General features: G+C 33.4%; 2 protein-coding genes across 2 annotated transcripts in view; one reads left to right on the top strand and one right to left on the bottom strand.

The window, feature by feature from the left end:
• LOC141433734 (lachesin-like) overlaps positions 1–14,024 on the bottom strand; it is a 113,281-nt gene that overhangs the window by 39,757 nt on the left and 59,500 nt on the right. The window contains exon 9 of the mRNA XM_074095827.1: positions 7,891–8,019. Coding sequence (XP_073951928.1) covers positions 7,891–8,019 — 129 coding nt within the window. The remainder of the gene's footprint in view (positions 1–7,890; positions 8,020–14,024) is intronic.
• On the top strand, positions 8,509–13,002 carry LOC141433643 (uncharacterized). The gene is made up of 7 exons (XM_074095746.1): positions 8,509–9,251; positions 9,335–9,421; positions 9,511–9,543; positions 9,683–9,799; positions 9,912–10,939; positions 11,878–12,272; positions 12,326–13,002. Exons 1-7 carry the CDS (start codon positions 9,195–9,197, stop codon positions 12,910–12,912), a joined length of 2,304 nt encoding a protein of 767 aa, XP_073951847.1. The 5' UTR covers positions 8,509–9,194; the 3' UTR covers positions 12,913–13,002.

Raw genomic sequence — 14,024 nt, 5'->3', positions numbered from 1 at the left:
ATTTCAAACCTCATAACTTTGTTATTTGTAATGGTAGCTTAAAAATTGTTTCTTTATTCGATAACAGGCATTGTGTAGTTTTAATTTATAAAAAATATACAAAATAGTCAAATACCGTATTATAAGGTATTTCATTACTCAATCATTAGAAAATCCTCAAAATCTCACTGAGCCCTGAACAAAATTACTTATTTAAAATGTGATTTAGATTACTTGTCCTATCCGGATCATCTGCCATCATCCCAATGGTAAACAACACGGAAACGCTCTCAAAGACGTTATTAACGTCTTCTTATTGTTGTCTATCTTTGCGAAGTTGTTCAAAGTCTCCTGTTTTCAGAAATTTGGCGAGATAACTTTTGTTCGGAAACAAATATGTTTGTTTGAAACTAATGTCATTAAAATTATTACATGGCAACTAAACAATGACATTATACTCTTATTTGACAAATTAGTTCATGTTTACTTCAAAGTGCCGGCATATTTAATCGATTCCGTGTAATATCTCGTGACTTTCTCTTCTTAGAACTTATTTAGAGGTTCGATATATAAATTAATTTTAAAGTTTAACTAAGATACAGAGGAGCCTACATCAATACAATTCATACAATACAATACAATACAATAACTCTTTACTGACCACCAACACAATCAATCAATTTATTGAAATTAAAGATAAAGAGGAAATATTATAGCCGAATGACATTAGGGAATTAGTCTTCACGCTTATGACAAACATATTGTACCATTATACCGGGTGTGGCCTGTAATACGAGCAAAATAATTATACATAGATCGTCCTCGTCAAACTGAACAACATTAGTTCAGTGATTTTTTTAAATAATGGAGTCTTTGAGTTTTCCTTTTTTCATACAAATTAAATACTGCTATCAATGTACTTCTTCTTCTTCTTCTCTTTTAAAATATGGCTTTTCTGTAATTACTTAATAGGACAATTTCGCCAGTGTCAAAGTAAACTCTCTTTGAGAGGGACGTTGTACGGTGGTTGTAGTTTTTGCAACTTGATAGTAAAATTCCAGAAACCACGTGGAGGCCAACTTGCGCATTGAAAAATGTCAGACACCAGAGCAATATAGGATTTTGTGATCACTGTTCACTGTTAAGGTTAATCGCTGCATAAAACACTAACAAAATTATACTTCTACTAGCCAAAGAAACGGAAATAGCAAAATTAGATATTGTCTACAACCGCCATGTCCGAATGCTACAAATCGAATCCCTATCAATGTACGCTATCCTAGAACACAACTAACGTCGCCTGTCACACTACAAACACCAAGCATTTTGCTTTACATTGCTTCTTCGAATAAACTTTAAAAGTGTAATAACAATTAAAAAACTAATTATTTTCAAAAGTCGCTGAATTAATGTTGTTCAGTTTGAGGAGTATGATCTATGTTTGAATTATTTGCTCATATTACAGGCCACACCCGGTATAGCGCCATCGTCAAAATCTTTACGCTTTAGGACCAAGGTACATGGTCCAGGTAAAGTCACTAAATGTTTTGTGAAAGTTTATACTTAAAAGTACAAATACGAAACGTTCACAGCAATAAATAGTAGGTAGCATCTTTGAATTCTATTAAATCAAAAACTGGTAACTTTTATTTTTTGAAGCCGATAATTTTCTTACCATGACTGGTAAGTCTAACAAAGTTTTCTACCGTCGCATAGCCGCCCTATTATACACTTACGACGTTAATTCAAAAGAAAGGTCCGTTTCTCTAGAAACTACAATTTCCTTTAGAAAAAAAAACAACAAACTGCATGCTCACGATCAAAACCAATCAATCGAGAGTACCAGGGTAGCATAGTCGCTGAGAACATTGAAAACTTGGCGGAAGCAATTTATAAAGTCTCAAACATGATGGATCGCGCAGAGTTACATGGGGCGTGTGGGGTCCCGCGTGCGGAAACCGCGGGCACTCGGTAATTGCGACCTAAAAGACAAGTTAATAAAGGAAGTTCCTTTACAAATTTGTTTAACATGTGATATGTTTGAGACGTGACTTGCTAGAAGACTTGAGTTTTGCGAGCATATAGGTATAATGTTGCCGTGCACGAAACAAATTACAGTGAAGCGATACATTGTATATAAACGACAAAGTCACCTGGGTTTATAGTCAGTTCTTATTTCATTGGAACAAGTGAAGATATTTAATCGTGATTGCTTACAAAATTGCTCGATATAGTTTTGTACGTACGTTTTGACATTGTAAATAAAGGCAACTAGCAATACGTAAAAATAATTACATTTAATAAATGCATATTAAACATCCAAGACTTGAGAACAAACATTCGTATTTTTCGTACAAAATATCCACGTCAAACAGGGATTGGACCCGGGACCTCAAGCTCCGAAGTTTAAATTAGGATATATTCTAACTCATATTGTTTATTTTGCAGTTTCTGTTGATTCAATTTTGCTTTATAATTTTTATCGACGGCTCACAACAATTTAAGGAACTCAAGAGCCATTTGCGACTGTTCGTAATTTGGCCGTAATGCTGATTGGGTATACCTATTCATGTCAATCATTTTGACGACTTCGGGGGTTAAGAACTAAAATGGTTGCAGACAAAGTCTTTATTTTTTAATACTTATAAAATCTTATAATTACCTACGTAAGTTCTTTCTTATAATTTTATATTGCACTTCGACTGAATGTACAGTGTGCGTGGCTTTGTCACTGAGTTACCCGGATTATCCAACATCGCGGCCAGAAGGCCGTTGGGACTGTCATACGTGTAGCGTATCAGGCAATGCTTTGAATATTACGTTATGAATGAGGGTTCCTTGACAGGTGAAATATCGGTGGATGACGACAGTATCATCAGCTCCGTTTGACGTTAAAGTATTGCTTGCGGTTGGCTCATTTAGTTAGTCAATCAATCATAAAGGTCGTTAATTTCAAATCGAAAATACAAACTGAGACATGGATGCACAGAAAAACCAGAAAAAGAGACCAGCGCTGGGAATCGAACCCAGGTCCTCAGCAATCCGTGCTGCGTGCTATAACCCCTACACCACCGCTGGACAGGAATCTAGACACGAATTTTTTCCTATGCATACATATCTTATGTTGCTTATGTCTACTACGCTACTTATGCAGCAGCACTAGCGACATCTATGTTCCGCTCTCATCGAGAGACGTCACACTCTTTCGGAACCAACCGCTCACCCAGACAAGAGATGCCGCTACTAAGCAATCAAATTATGATTGTTTTTTTTGGAGTATTTTTGTATTTTTTATTTCAACTCCAAATTTGTTACTTTTACGGGTATCCCGTGAAACCATATCGAAATGATGATGATGATGATGATTTCGATATGGTTTCACGGGATACCCGTAAAAGTAACAAATTTGGAGTTGAAATAAAAAATACAAAAAGACTCCAAAAAAACAATCATAGTTAAAGTATTGCTTGCGGTTGGCTCATTTAGTTAGTCAACCAATCATAAACGACGTAAATTTCAAAGTTGACAAACGGACCTCACGATAGCGGCAACTTGCCTTTAACCGGGAGAAGAATTGTTCGAGTTACTTGTTCATTAATCTTTCTAGTTTCACTTCTAACATATAGACTTATCTACGGAACCAATTGGCATAATAATATAACGTTCAATTTCCGCCACGGGCCGATAATAAAACCCACACTCCGGCGTAATTCACGCTCACAGTTTATGGTGGCAATTCCAAAGAATATTACTCCGCCGTGATGTGTTTTAATATTCCGCGTCGTTTTAAAATATTTATAAAGTTCTTTCTTTATTGTCCTTGTGTAGATGACTTCATTATCTCGACTTATAATTCCACTTTTTACTGCGACTTGGAGTTTTATTCCAGTTTTTATCGTATCACCTTGGAAGGTTTTTATGGTTGGATTTTCACTTGGATTTTAATGCGCCTTTCATAATAATGTGCATCATATTTTATGCTAAGTGGATGGGGGTTTATGTACAATGGCGTCTTATATCATTTTATGGTCAAGATTTTGTTATGCTGTCATTGATATTACTTGTCCGAATTAAGTCGCACGTATTGTCATCATTTTATTTTCAGAATCAGAATAATTTATTTATTGAATGTGTTACAATCTTTTTGTCTAATTTAGCCAAGCTGTATCAAATCAGCCCACATCCACCCACTGCTGAGTAAATGCCTCTTCATTTTCACGCCACTTTGCCCGGTCCTGTGCTAGTCTCATCCACAGTTTACCAGCCGACTGCCAGATTTCATCTGACCAACGGGCCGGTGGTCTGCCCACCGTTCTTTGACTCAGTCTTGGCCACCACTCCGTAATTGCTTTCAACCACCTGTTGTCAGTGCGTCTCGCCAAGTGACCCGCCAATCTCCACTTCAATTGTGTTACCCTCTTACCCACATCCACAACTCCAGTCCGTTTCCGAATTTCAAATTGGGGATGTGGTCAAGAAGTGTGATTTCCAGCATAGCTCGCTCCATGGCTCTTTGTGCGACGTCTATTTGGCGCACGTTGTCAAGCTGTATGCAGTCTAAATTGATTAAAAATTTAGATTACTTCAGAATTACAAATATTATATCACAAAATCTATATTAATTAATTACAGATCTAATGTCTAATTACAGTCCTGTTCACTTGAAATACACTTCATAAATTATATTAAATAAGCTATGGATTCCCATAAATATACTTTTACAATTCTAAATCTAATTATAATGTTGTAAAATAATCATTATTCACGATTGAAAATACAAACTGAAATATAGATGCACAGAAAAACCAGAAAAATAAGACCATCAGTGGGAATCGAACCCAGGTCCTCGGTATTCCGTACCACATGCTATACCGCTACACCACTGATGGTCTACACTGGTGGTGTGCATCTATATTTCAGTTTGTATTTTCAATTTAGGTTTTACGGGATGACCGTAAAAGTAATAATTTGGAATTGAAATAAAAAATACAAAAAGATTCCAAAAAACCAATCTTAATTATTCACGATTTTCCAGGACAGTATTTTTTACACTAAAAAATATTTATTTTGTATTCAATCGATCAATTAGGACTTTAAACTTTATACGACTTACGGACTATAAACCTCTCTTATTTTTTAACCATTAAACTAACCGAAACCAGCTGTCGAAATCAAAAATCTATTTTCTTTATTGAATTCACACGAAACGACGTTGTTTTTCATGGACGTAACAGCGCAATCTCGAGGCACTCTGCCGTGAAAAAATATTATCTTTCAATTATCGCTCCTTTCTCGTATTTAGCCAGCTGCGTTTTATAATTAGAAATTCAAAATGCTCTTTGAGTAATTCCTTTTTTTACTGGAAATTGTTATAGTGGAGATTTGGGTCATTGTTCAATTAACGTCGGAGTAAAATTACAGAGGGTGATTTAATTGGGACTGAAGAATTCTGGTTTACAAGACGGTCCTGTGTTCATCTGGGACAGTTCTCACAGTAAAATAATGAATAAATGGAAATAATAATGAAAATAAAATACCCATTTGGGGCTGATTTACAACATTTTTTATTAAGTTTAATGACCATTCAAATTCTCGAGCGTTAATAATCACTTAGTTATCAGATTTAATCCCAAATGTTTTATTTGCAGTATTTTCATCGCTAGTTTTCTGTTGTGTTCTTGAAAATAAACTTGTTTGCGCTGAAACTTTACAGAAAAAATAAAGTTTGAGCAAAAGTTGTCGAGGGCAAGTTGTTTTTGTTAAGAAAAACAACAACTAACTAAGGTATGTTTTCTAGATTAAATTAAATATTACTTGCTGGAGGAAACAATTAAATGTTTATTTTTAAGTTTGTTACAAGGATTTAAAATATGATCTGAAAGCTAAAAAGATCCAAGGCTCACAAATTCTAGCGGCTTTTATTTTGATTATTATTTTGATTATTTGCTGATACTTTTTTGTATTTGTATTTACCTAAATAAATATTCGCGTTTTGGTTCTTCATTGATATTTTTTTATATTAAAAAATAAAAGAAAAAAAAGAAGCGGACGGGTATGCGGTTGACTTGATGTCGAGTAATTAGGCGCCACCGTCCATGGACACCTAAGTTTATTATGTTACCAAATAATTCCATGTTAATTAGGTGCCTAAATTGATAATACAGCCAAGTGTAGAGCATCTAATATCGGACGTTTTTTGCAATACCGGTATTTTTCGATACCAAAAATTCAAATACCGGTATTCCGGTATTTCGGTATTTTTTCGATATTCGTATTATTAAAGTAAAATTAATGAGTTTCCCACTTCCAAAACCTTTCCAGTTCCGACAATCTTAAGTACGAGTAGGTACCTAAGATTATTTGAAAGATGTCTAAAATTATTTCAAATTACAATGAACAAACACTAAGTAAAGTATTTTTATACAAATTTCGAAATACTCCGTATGATGATACACGTTTGTTATTGTCTAAATGAGACGAGAGCTATGTGTAACATAGGTATATTATTTATTCCTGCGAATATAATATTTCTTTATCCCTAGAAAAAACATTTAGATTTCTTTAATGTAACTTATTTATTACTATATTTACTTTTAAAAAAATCAGGTGATCCATAACGAAGATAACGCAACTAAGCAATAATAAAAAAATGTGTAAACTAAAACGCGACGCCATGCTACGCTACCTGACGCGTGTTAGTACAATCAATCCCACACATTTACTATGGCCAGGTGCAGATACTGCAGATATAAGACACGCCACGGAATGACACGCGGTTTTCTCATAGGCATCGTTCGTAATCTTTATAAAAAGTAGATTCTAATTTAATTTATTGTAAATAATAATATTAATTAAATAAGTATTCATGAATTTGTGACTTTTGAGAGTGTTGAGACTGTAATACTCTGTTTAAAAACAAAATAATTGGTATTTAGAGATCAATATCGAAATTATCGAAATACCGGTATTATACAATGTCAATACCGGTTTTGCCAATATCGGGATTTTGCTCCGATATTCCGGTTTTTCGGTATTATCGAATACCGGTATTCATGCTCTAGCCAAGTGGTACACTGACATAAATAACACAAAAGTTCCGGCAACAGATTTTTTGATCTGATATTTTAATTTACAGTTAACTCGTGAATATAGATCTCGCAGCGATGCGTCAATAAATCATTTGTTAACAAGATAAACTGTAATTTTATTCTCGCCTATATCTTGTCCTACTTAATTGCTTAAAGTAAGAGCGAAATCAATGACTGTGTTTATTTACAATTCATACATGAGTTTTTCAAGTCTCAATTTTATTATAACAGACCTGCAATAAATACCATTTATGAACCTCATTTATTTATTACATATCTAGTAAAAAATCCACTATTACACTAAAATATAAATTCGCTGTAAAATTCAATTCAATGAAACATACTAAAAATTTGGAATTTTTTGAAAGCCGTCTTTGTCGCTGCTCTAAAACGATGGAACAAAATACCCTCGGGCTATAAAAATAACATAATGAATCCAGAATGTAGCGAAGGATTCTGCAATAGAATCCTGAGTGTAGCGAGGGATTCTAAAGTAGAATCCTGAGTGTAGCGAGGGATTCTAAAGTAGAATCCTGAGCGTAATGAGGGAAGTGTTGACGCGCAAGATGAAAATAATTTTGCTCCCGAGTGGCTGATACAGCTTTTCACACCGAGCATTAAGAAACTTGCAAATAATATTTCTAAATATTATGAAAGAACAACCAACATAGAAAATGGCGTGGCTTTACAATTATCAACTTCAAAAAATTGCATTTGCAATAAAGCACTTAGAAAAGCCTTGAACAGAAAAGTTGCACTTTGCTCCCTCTCGTCAGGGAGGAAAAGTTACATTTCTGAAGGAGTGGTGTGAAAAATAACTTACATTCGACGTCAACGATGATCCTCTTGGATACGGAAGGCGGCACTGCATTGGTGGCGATGCATAAGTACGCCCCCATCTCGGTGCGACTGATGCGTTGCAGGCTTAGCGTGTCGCCTTCGTACACTGTCACTGCAAAAAAAGTAATACTTAAAGAAGTCTAACGTTAGGTGGTCTATGGGAACTAGGTGTGAAAAATGCGCAGTGAAATTTTAAGGACCACAGTAGTTATTTAATCATATTTAAAGGATTTTGTTTTAAAGGGTGACAAGTTAATGAGTGATCTGATTGAAAATGATTATCATTGCCCATGGACACCTACAATATCAAAGTCGTATCAACCTAGAATATCAATATCTCATGTACCGGTTATTTACTATACTTTAATGTTACAAAATGTCAGTAAAACAGTCAAATATTAGTCAAATAGTTAAGGATTAAGAATAAGAATGGTTTATTAGCTGATAAAATAGATACGAATACAGAAACACTGACTGAATTGGACTGAATCTTACTTTGTCTCTTGACACAGGTATCTCGATACTTAAAAAGAGGCACCAAACTGTATATTGTTAAACTATTTGTGTCACTGAATAAAATATATATACAATAAGTATATATCGCACCTTTAGAATTAAAGTGACCTAATCCAAAATTTTGTGATTTTGACTTTTAGTCGAAAAAGGACTTTAAATGACCATATTCATTGACTCTTATTAAAATACAGACCTAATCGGAGGTAGAAAAGGCCATACTGATACTTCGGTCTCTTTTACGCAGTCCCCTCCCCACGCTTCTGTTCGGTTTTAGCGAGACGCAAGTAGTAATGTGCAGCGAGTGTCATGGGCAGGTGGTTACGCGTTCGTTACGGTGGAGACCTAAACCAGAATACGTCGGTACAGTACTAAACATCAAGGTAAGTAGACGTCACTATTTTTGATAAAGTGAAGACCTATTTCGTGTTGAGTCAATTTTATACTAATTAGTGTGTCTTCCGATATGACCGATTCGTGATCAAGTCACTCTTCGAATGAAAATTTTTACAATCTGAAAGACTCAATCATCATTTGGTCTATATCTCAATAAATCTAATATTTAAGATGAAACTTATTTGTGATTGTGTCTCTCTTGTTATAAATTATGATCATAAAACACAGACTATTTTAGTCATGGGTCTGTCTGTGAATGATTATTTTTTCATGTTCATAAATGTGTTAGATTATCTACGTACGTGTAAATTTGATTTAAGTACAAAATAAACCACTACTATTCTTCTTTTCAGAGTTTAGGTAGACTCGGACAAAACAATGAAGAGAAGATCAGATTTTATTTTAGAAAAACTTAATTTAAATAGTAAAAATCAGGTAAGATGACATTTTATTTTGCTTCTTATTAGTGACCTACCTACATGAATGGTATAATAGTCATGTTTTTTTTTTGTTTCCAGAAAAATGATATTAGTAATAACAATGATTCATTAATGGAAGCGCCAACAAATACTGATGAGAAATCTGCTGGCGGCCATATAAGTACGGTAGGCATAAGTAACTAGTAATGATTATACTCGCTAAGTTAGTATTTTGAAAGGACGTGTATAAAATTAATCACAAATTTAATTTTCAGATTTTTTCTGTTGAGAAAAAATTGGATAAGGAGGTAAGCAATTATGCAATTTTGTAATTCTATATAATAATTTCATCTTAATAAGAAAGTGCTTACCGTTAAACTTTCATCGTGTTGTTTCCTACTTTTTTCTTTTAAACTAGTTTTTATACCCAACTGTACAAATTTTCAGAATATTCCTGAAAAAGTTAAGTCATTTACACAAAGCCCTTCCATAATAGAAGATTCTCTTGATGGATCCGTTCCATATTTTGATCCAAAGACTTTTCTTATGCAAGATGCAAATGAGGTGAGTTTATAAGCTATTTACAAGGCATATTTTTGTGTTACGATTATTTAATGTTTTAAAATATTATTCTATGAGCTATTGACAACTAAACCTCATGAATACATTGTTATAGGTCGAAACGATAAATAACATCCAGGACTTTACACAAAATGAAGATGCAACGATGTCTGAGGTTCTAATATCAGGTGAAACAGAAATAAAACAATCTACAAAACCACGATACTCATCAACTAGTAGTTCCAGTAGTTCCTCTTCTTCTAGTAGATCATCGTCAACATCTTCGTCCAGTTCCAGCAGTCGTAAAAGTAATTCAAATGAGCATTCTGCCATAGATGGACCTTCGACATCCAAGTTAACAAACCAAGTCTCTAGCGGAACTTCAAAGACTTACCATCAGTCACCCATCAATTCTAATGAAAGTGATGCAGACTTAAGCGACTTGGACCCAACTTATACTGTCAACGGGTCTAGTGCAACTTTTAGAGAGATTATCCAGTTGTCAAGCTCAAGCACTAGTTCATCGCGTTCTTCCTCAACTGTTAACTCTGCCCCGGAGACTGCTAAAAGATCGAGAAAACGTACTCGAGATCCATCTAAATGGAAACAAAATATAGCAAAAGCATTACGAAATTCTGGGAAAGCTTATGTTTCATCTTCAACTAAAAAAGAAGTTCCTGCCCGTTGTGTAAAAGATGCCTGTAAATGTAGACTGAAATGTGTCGATAATATAAGCGACACCGATAGAAATACATTGTTTGAAACATATTGGTCTATAGGTGATATTGAAATACAAAGGTCTTATATAAGATCTTGCATGGTGGAGGTAAAACCAAAATACAGATACACTAATGCTGATAAACCTAGATTGCCAAACAATGCATTCTATTTCACAGTGAATAATGTCAAAATTCGTGTTTGTAAGACTTTTTTTATCAACACACTAGGGATATGTGATCGCCAAATTAGAACGGTAAAGAAAAAAACTGACCCACAAGGTTTTGTCATAAGCGATAATAGAGGCAAGTCTTCGTCAAGGAAACCGGTAAATCCTATACTAATAGAAAGCATAAAACAACATATAAATTCAATTCCCAGAATAGAGTCTCATTATTTGAGAGCTTCTACTTCCAGGGAGTATATCTGATATACTGGAAGTAGAAGCTCTCAAATAATGAGACTCTATTCTGGGAATTGAATTTATATGTTTGTTTTATGCTTTCTATTAGTATAGGATTCACTGTCAGTGGTGAGAAGACGGTAATGAATCTATGGAAAGATTTTGATAAGTCTCAACAAGAAGAAGGAAAACCTACTTGTGACTAGAGCATCTAATATCGGACGTTTTTTGCAATACCGGTATTTTTTCGATACCAAAAATTCAAATACCGGTATTCCGGTATTTCGGTATTTTTTCGATATTCGTATTATTAAAGTAAAATTAATGAGTTTCCCACTTCCAAAACCTTTCCAGTTCCGACAATCTTAAGTACGAGTAGGTACCTAAGATTATTTGAAAGATGTCTAAAATTATTTCAAATTACAATGAACAAACACTAAGTAAAGTATTTTTATACAAATTTCGAAATACTCCGTATGATGATACACGTTTGTTATTGTCTAAATGAGACGAGATTCACGTGTAACATAGGTATATTATTTTATTCCTGCGAATTTAATATTTCTTTATCCCTAGAAAAAACATTTAGATTTCTTTAATGTAACTTATTTATTACTATATTTACTTTTAAAAAAATCAGGTGATCCATAACGAAGATAACGCAACTAAGCAATAATAAAAAAAATGTGTAAACTAAAACGCGACGCCATGCTACGCTACCTGACGCGTGTTAGTACAATCAATCCCACACATTTACTATGGCCAGGTGCAGATATAAGACACGCCACGGAATGACACGCGGTTTTCTCATAGGCATCGTTCGTAATCTTTATAAAAAGTAGATTCTAATTTAATTTATTGTAAATAATAATATTAATTAAATAAGTATTCATGAATTTGTGACTTTTGAGAGTGTTGAGACTGTAATACTCTGTTTAAAAACAAAATAATTGGTATTTAGAGATCAATATCGAAATTATCGAAATACCGGTATTATACAATGTCAATACCGGTTTTGCCAATATCGGGATTTTGCTCCGATATTCCGGTTTTTCGGTATTATCGAATACCGGTATTCATGCTCTACTTGTGACTATTGGTTGTACTATAATATTTTTACCAAAGAATTTAACATTGGCTTTTTTGAACCAAAGAAGGATAAGTGTGATCTATGTTTAGATTACGAGCTGGCAGCCCCTGATCGAAAACTAGAAATCAAAAAGAAATATGAAGATCATATTAAAGAAAAAGACCTCTGTCGCCAAGAAAAACGCCTAGATCGTGAAAATATAAATGACACCAATATTTGTACGGTCTACGACTTGCAGGCTGTAATGCAATGTCCCACTGGAGAAACATCTTCTTTCTTTATAAATCTAAATTAAATTGCTTTGATTTTACTATTGTAGAAATGTTGAAGAAATCCAAAACCGCTGATAAACGTAAAAACAATAACAAAGATAATCAAAATGAAATTGGGGCATATGATAATGTCTATTGCTATTTCTGGGACGAAGTACAGGGAAATAGAGGAGCCAATGAAATTGGCTCATGTTTACTAAATTACTTACAACGTTTAAATGATCAAAATCCCAATAAAAAGCTCAATGTCACATTTTATTCCGACAATTGTTGTGGCCAAAATAAAAACAAGTTCATCGCATCATTATACTCTTATGCTGTCACTTGTTTCGAAAACATTCACACAATTACACATAAATATTTAATTAAAGGGCATACCCAAAATGAAGGGGATAATGTCCATAGCCTCATTGAGAAGGAAATTAAAAGAAATAAAAAGGCTGGACCTATCTACACCCCCCACCAGTATGTTACCTTAATTAAAAACTCGCGTAAGAATGGTAAACCTTTTAATGTGATGGAGTTGACATACGACTTTTTCATTGATTTGAAGGATCTGCAAGAAAAATGGGGTTATAATTACAACGAAGATGAACATAAAATAATATTTTATGGAACAACATCAAGGTTCTGAAATTTTGTAAGGAGGATCAGTTTGAATTTTACTTTAAAACTTCGTATGAACAAACTGAGTTCTCTAAAATTAATATGAGAAACAAACGAAAGAAAATGCCTAGTCCTCAAGATATTATGCTAAGAAAATCATTTTCCCAAGGCTAGAATTAAGTCAACATAAAAAGAAAGACTTGCGTGATTTAATTAATAAAAATTTAATTCCTGGTTATTATGCCGCTTTTTTTAACAATATACTTTAATTATTATGTTTTCCACAGTTTATGTTGATTACAAAGAAAGAGTGGAGCGATCTCGTTAATAAAGACATAAAGTTTCATAATTATGTTAACTGTTATTGTTTGTAAAATTTTGTAGTTCTTTACTTATACTGTAGTTTAAAAGTACCTAAGCAGTGATTTTTGAATAAGCAATATTAAGGATATAAAATCCATGTTAAGTTTACCTACCTTACTTTATTTTTGATACTTTTTGAGGTGTTATATTAAAAAAGTGTCTTTTTATAATTGTAATGACAAAGTATTTGTAGTTTATTAAAAGATGTTTACTGTCATTTTAATGGTTTTCTTTACGTACCCATTGTAAAAGTCCCCTAAAAAATCTTACTTTTATTATTTAAGTGACCTAATACGATGTAAAACAAAACTTTGAATGAATATTCAGAAAAAGAGAGACCTAAATAAGAATAAGTCTTTTTAAAAATACATGTTTTTAGTCAAACAAAGACCCAATTAGGAACTATTTTTTAAAAATAAAAATAAAAATATACATCAAGGTTTTTTGTTATTTTTTTTTCTTAAGCCACATAGGAAAATAACTAAAGTATAACGTAAAATATTTTTTATTCTAAAATCACTTAAAACAGCTTAATTATATGCCTTTTATTTAAATTGCACGGCCATTATCATTCTTTATTTAACGTTTACCGAAAACTTGCGTTTTTGAGATAGGTCACTTTAATTCTAAAGGTGCGATATACATATTATGGTTGTCCTCTAGCGAGAAATTGTAATGTAATAGGTTTGAAACCTAAAGTGGCTTTTTTCGCAAGTGACTACATTAGTATACAAACTGTTCTGTTCCTAAATTGTCTGCTGAATCACAAACTCAATA

The sequence above is a fragment of the Choristoneura fumiferana genome, chromosome 12 (genome assembly GCF_025370935.1).
Source record: "Choristoneura fumiferana chromosome 12, NRCan_CFum_1, whole genome shotgun sequence".
Taxonomy (NCBI): Eukaryota; Metazoa; Arthropoda; class Insecta; order Lepidoptera; family Tortricidae; genus Choristoneura; species Choristoneura fumiferana.
Note: the sequence above shows the minus strand (reverse complement) of the source record. Positions and strands in the feature narration are given on the sequence as shown.

Coding starts and splice junctions, on each gene's coding strand:
- LOC141433643 (XM_074095746.1), top strand. CDS start 9,195: ATGAAGAGAAGATCAGATTTTATTTTAGAAAAACTTAATTTAAATAGT. Junction 9,422..9,510: donor CTGGCGGCCATATAAGTACG/GTAGGCATAAGT, acceptor TTTAATTTTCAG/ATTTTTTCTGTTGAGAAAAA. Junction 12,273..12,325: donor GCAATGTCCCACTGGAGAAA/CATCTTCTTTCT, acceptor TTACTATTGTAG/AAATGTTGAAGAAATCCAAA.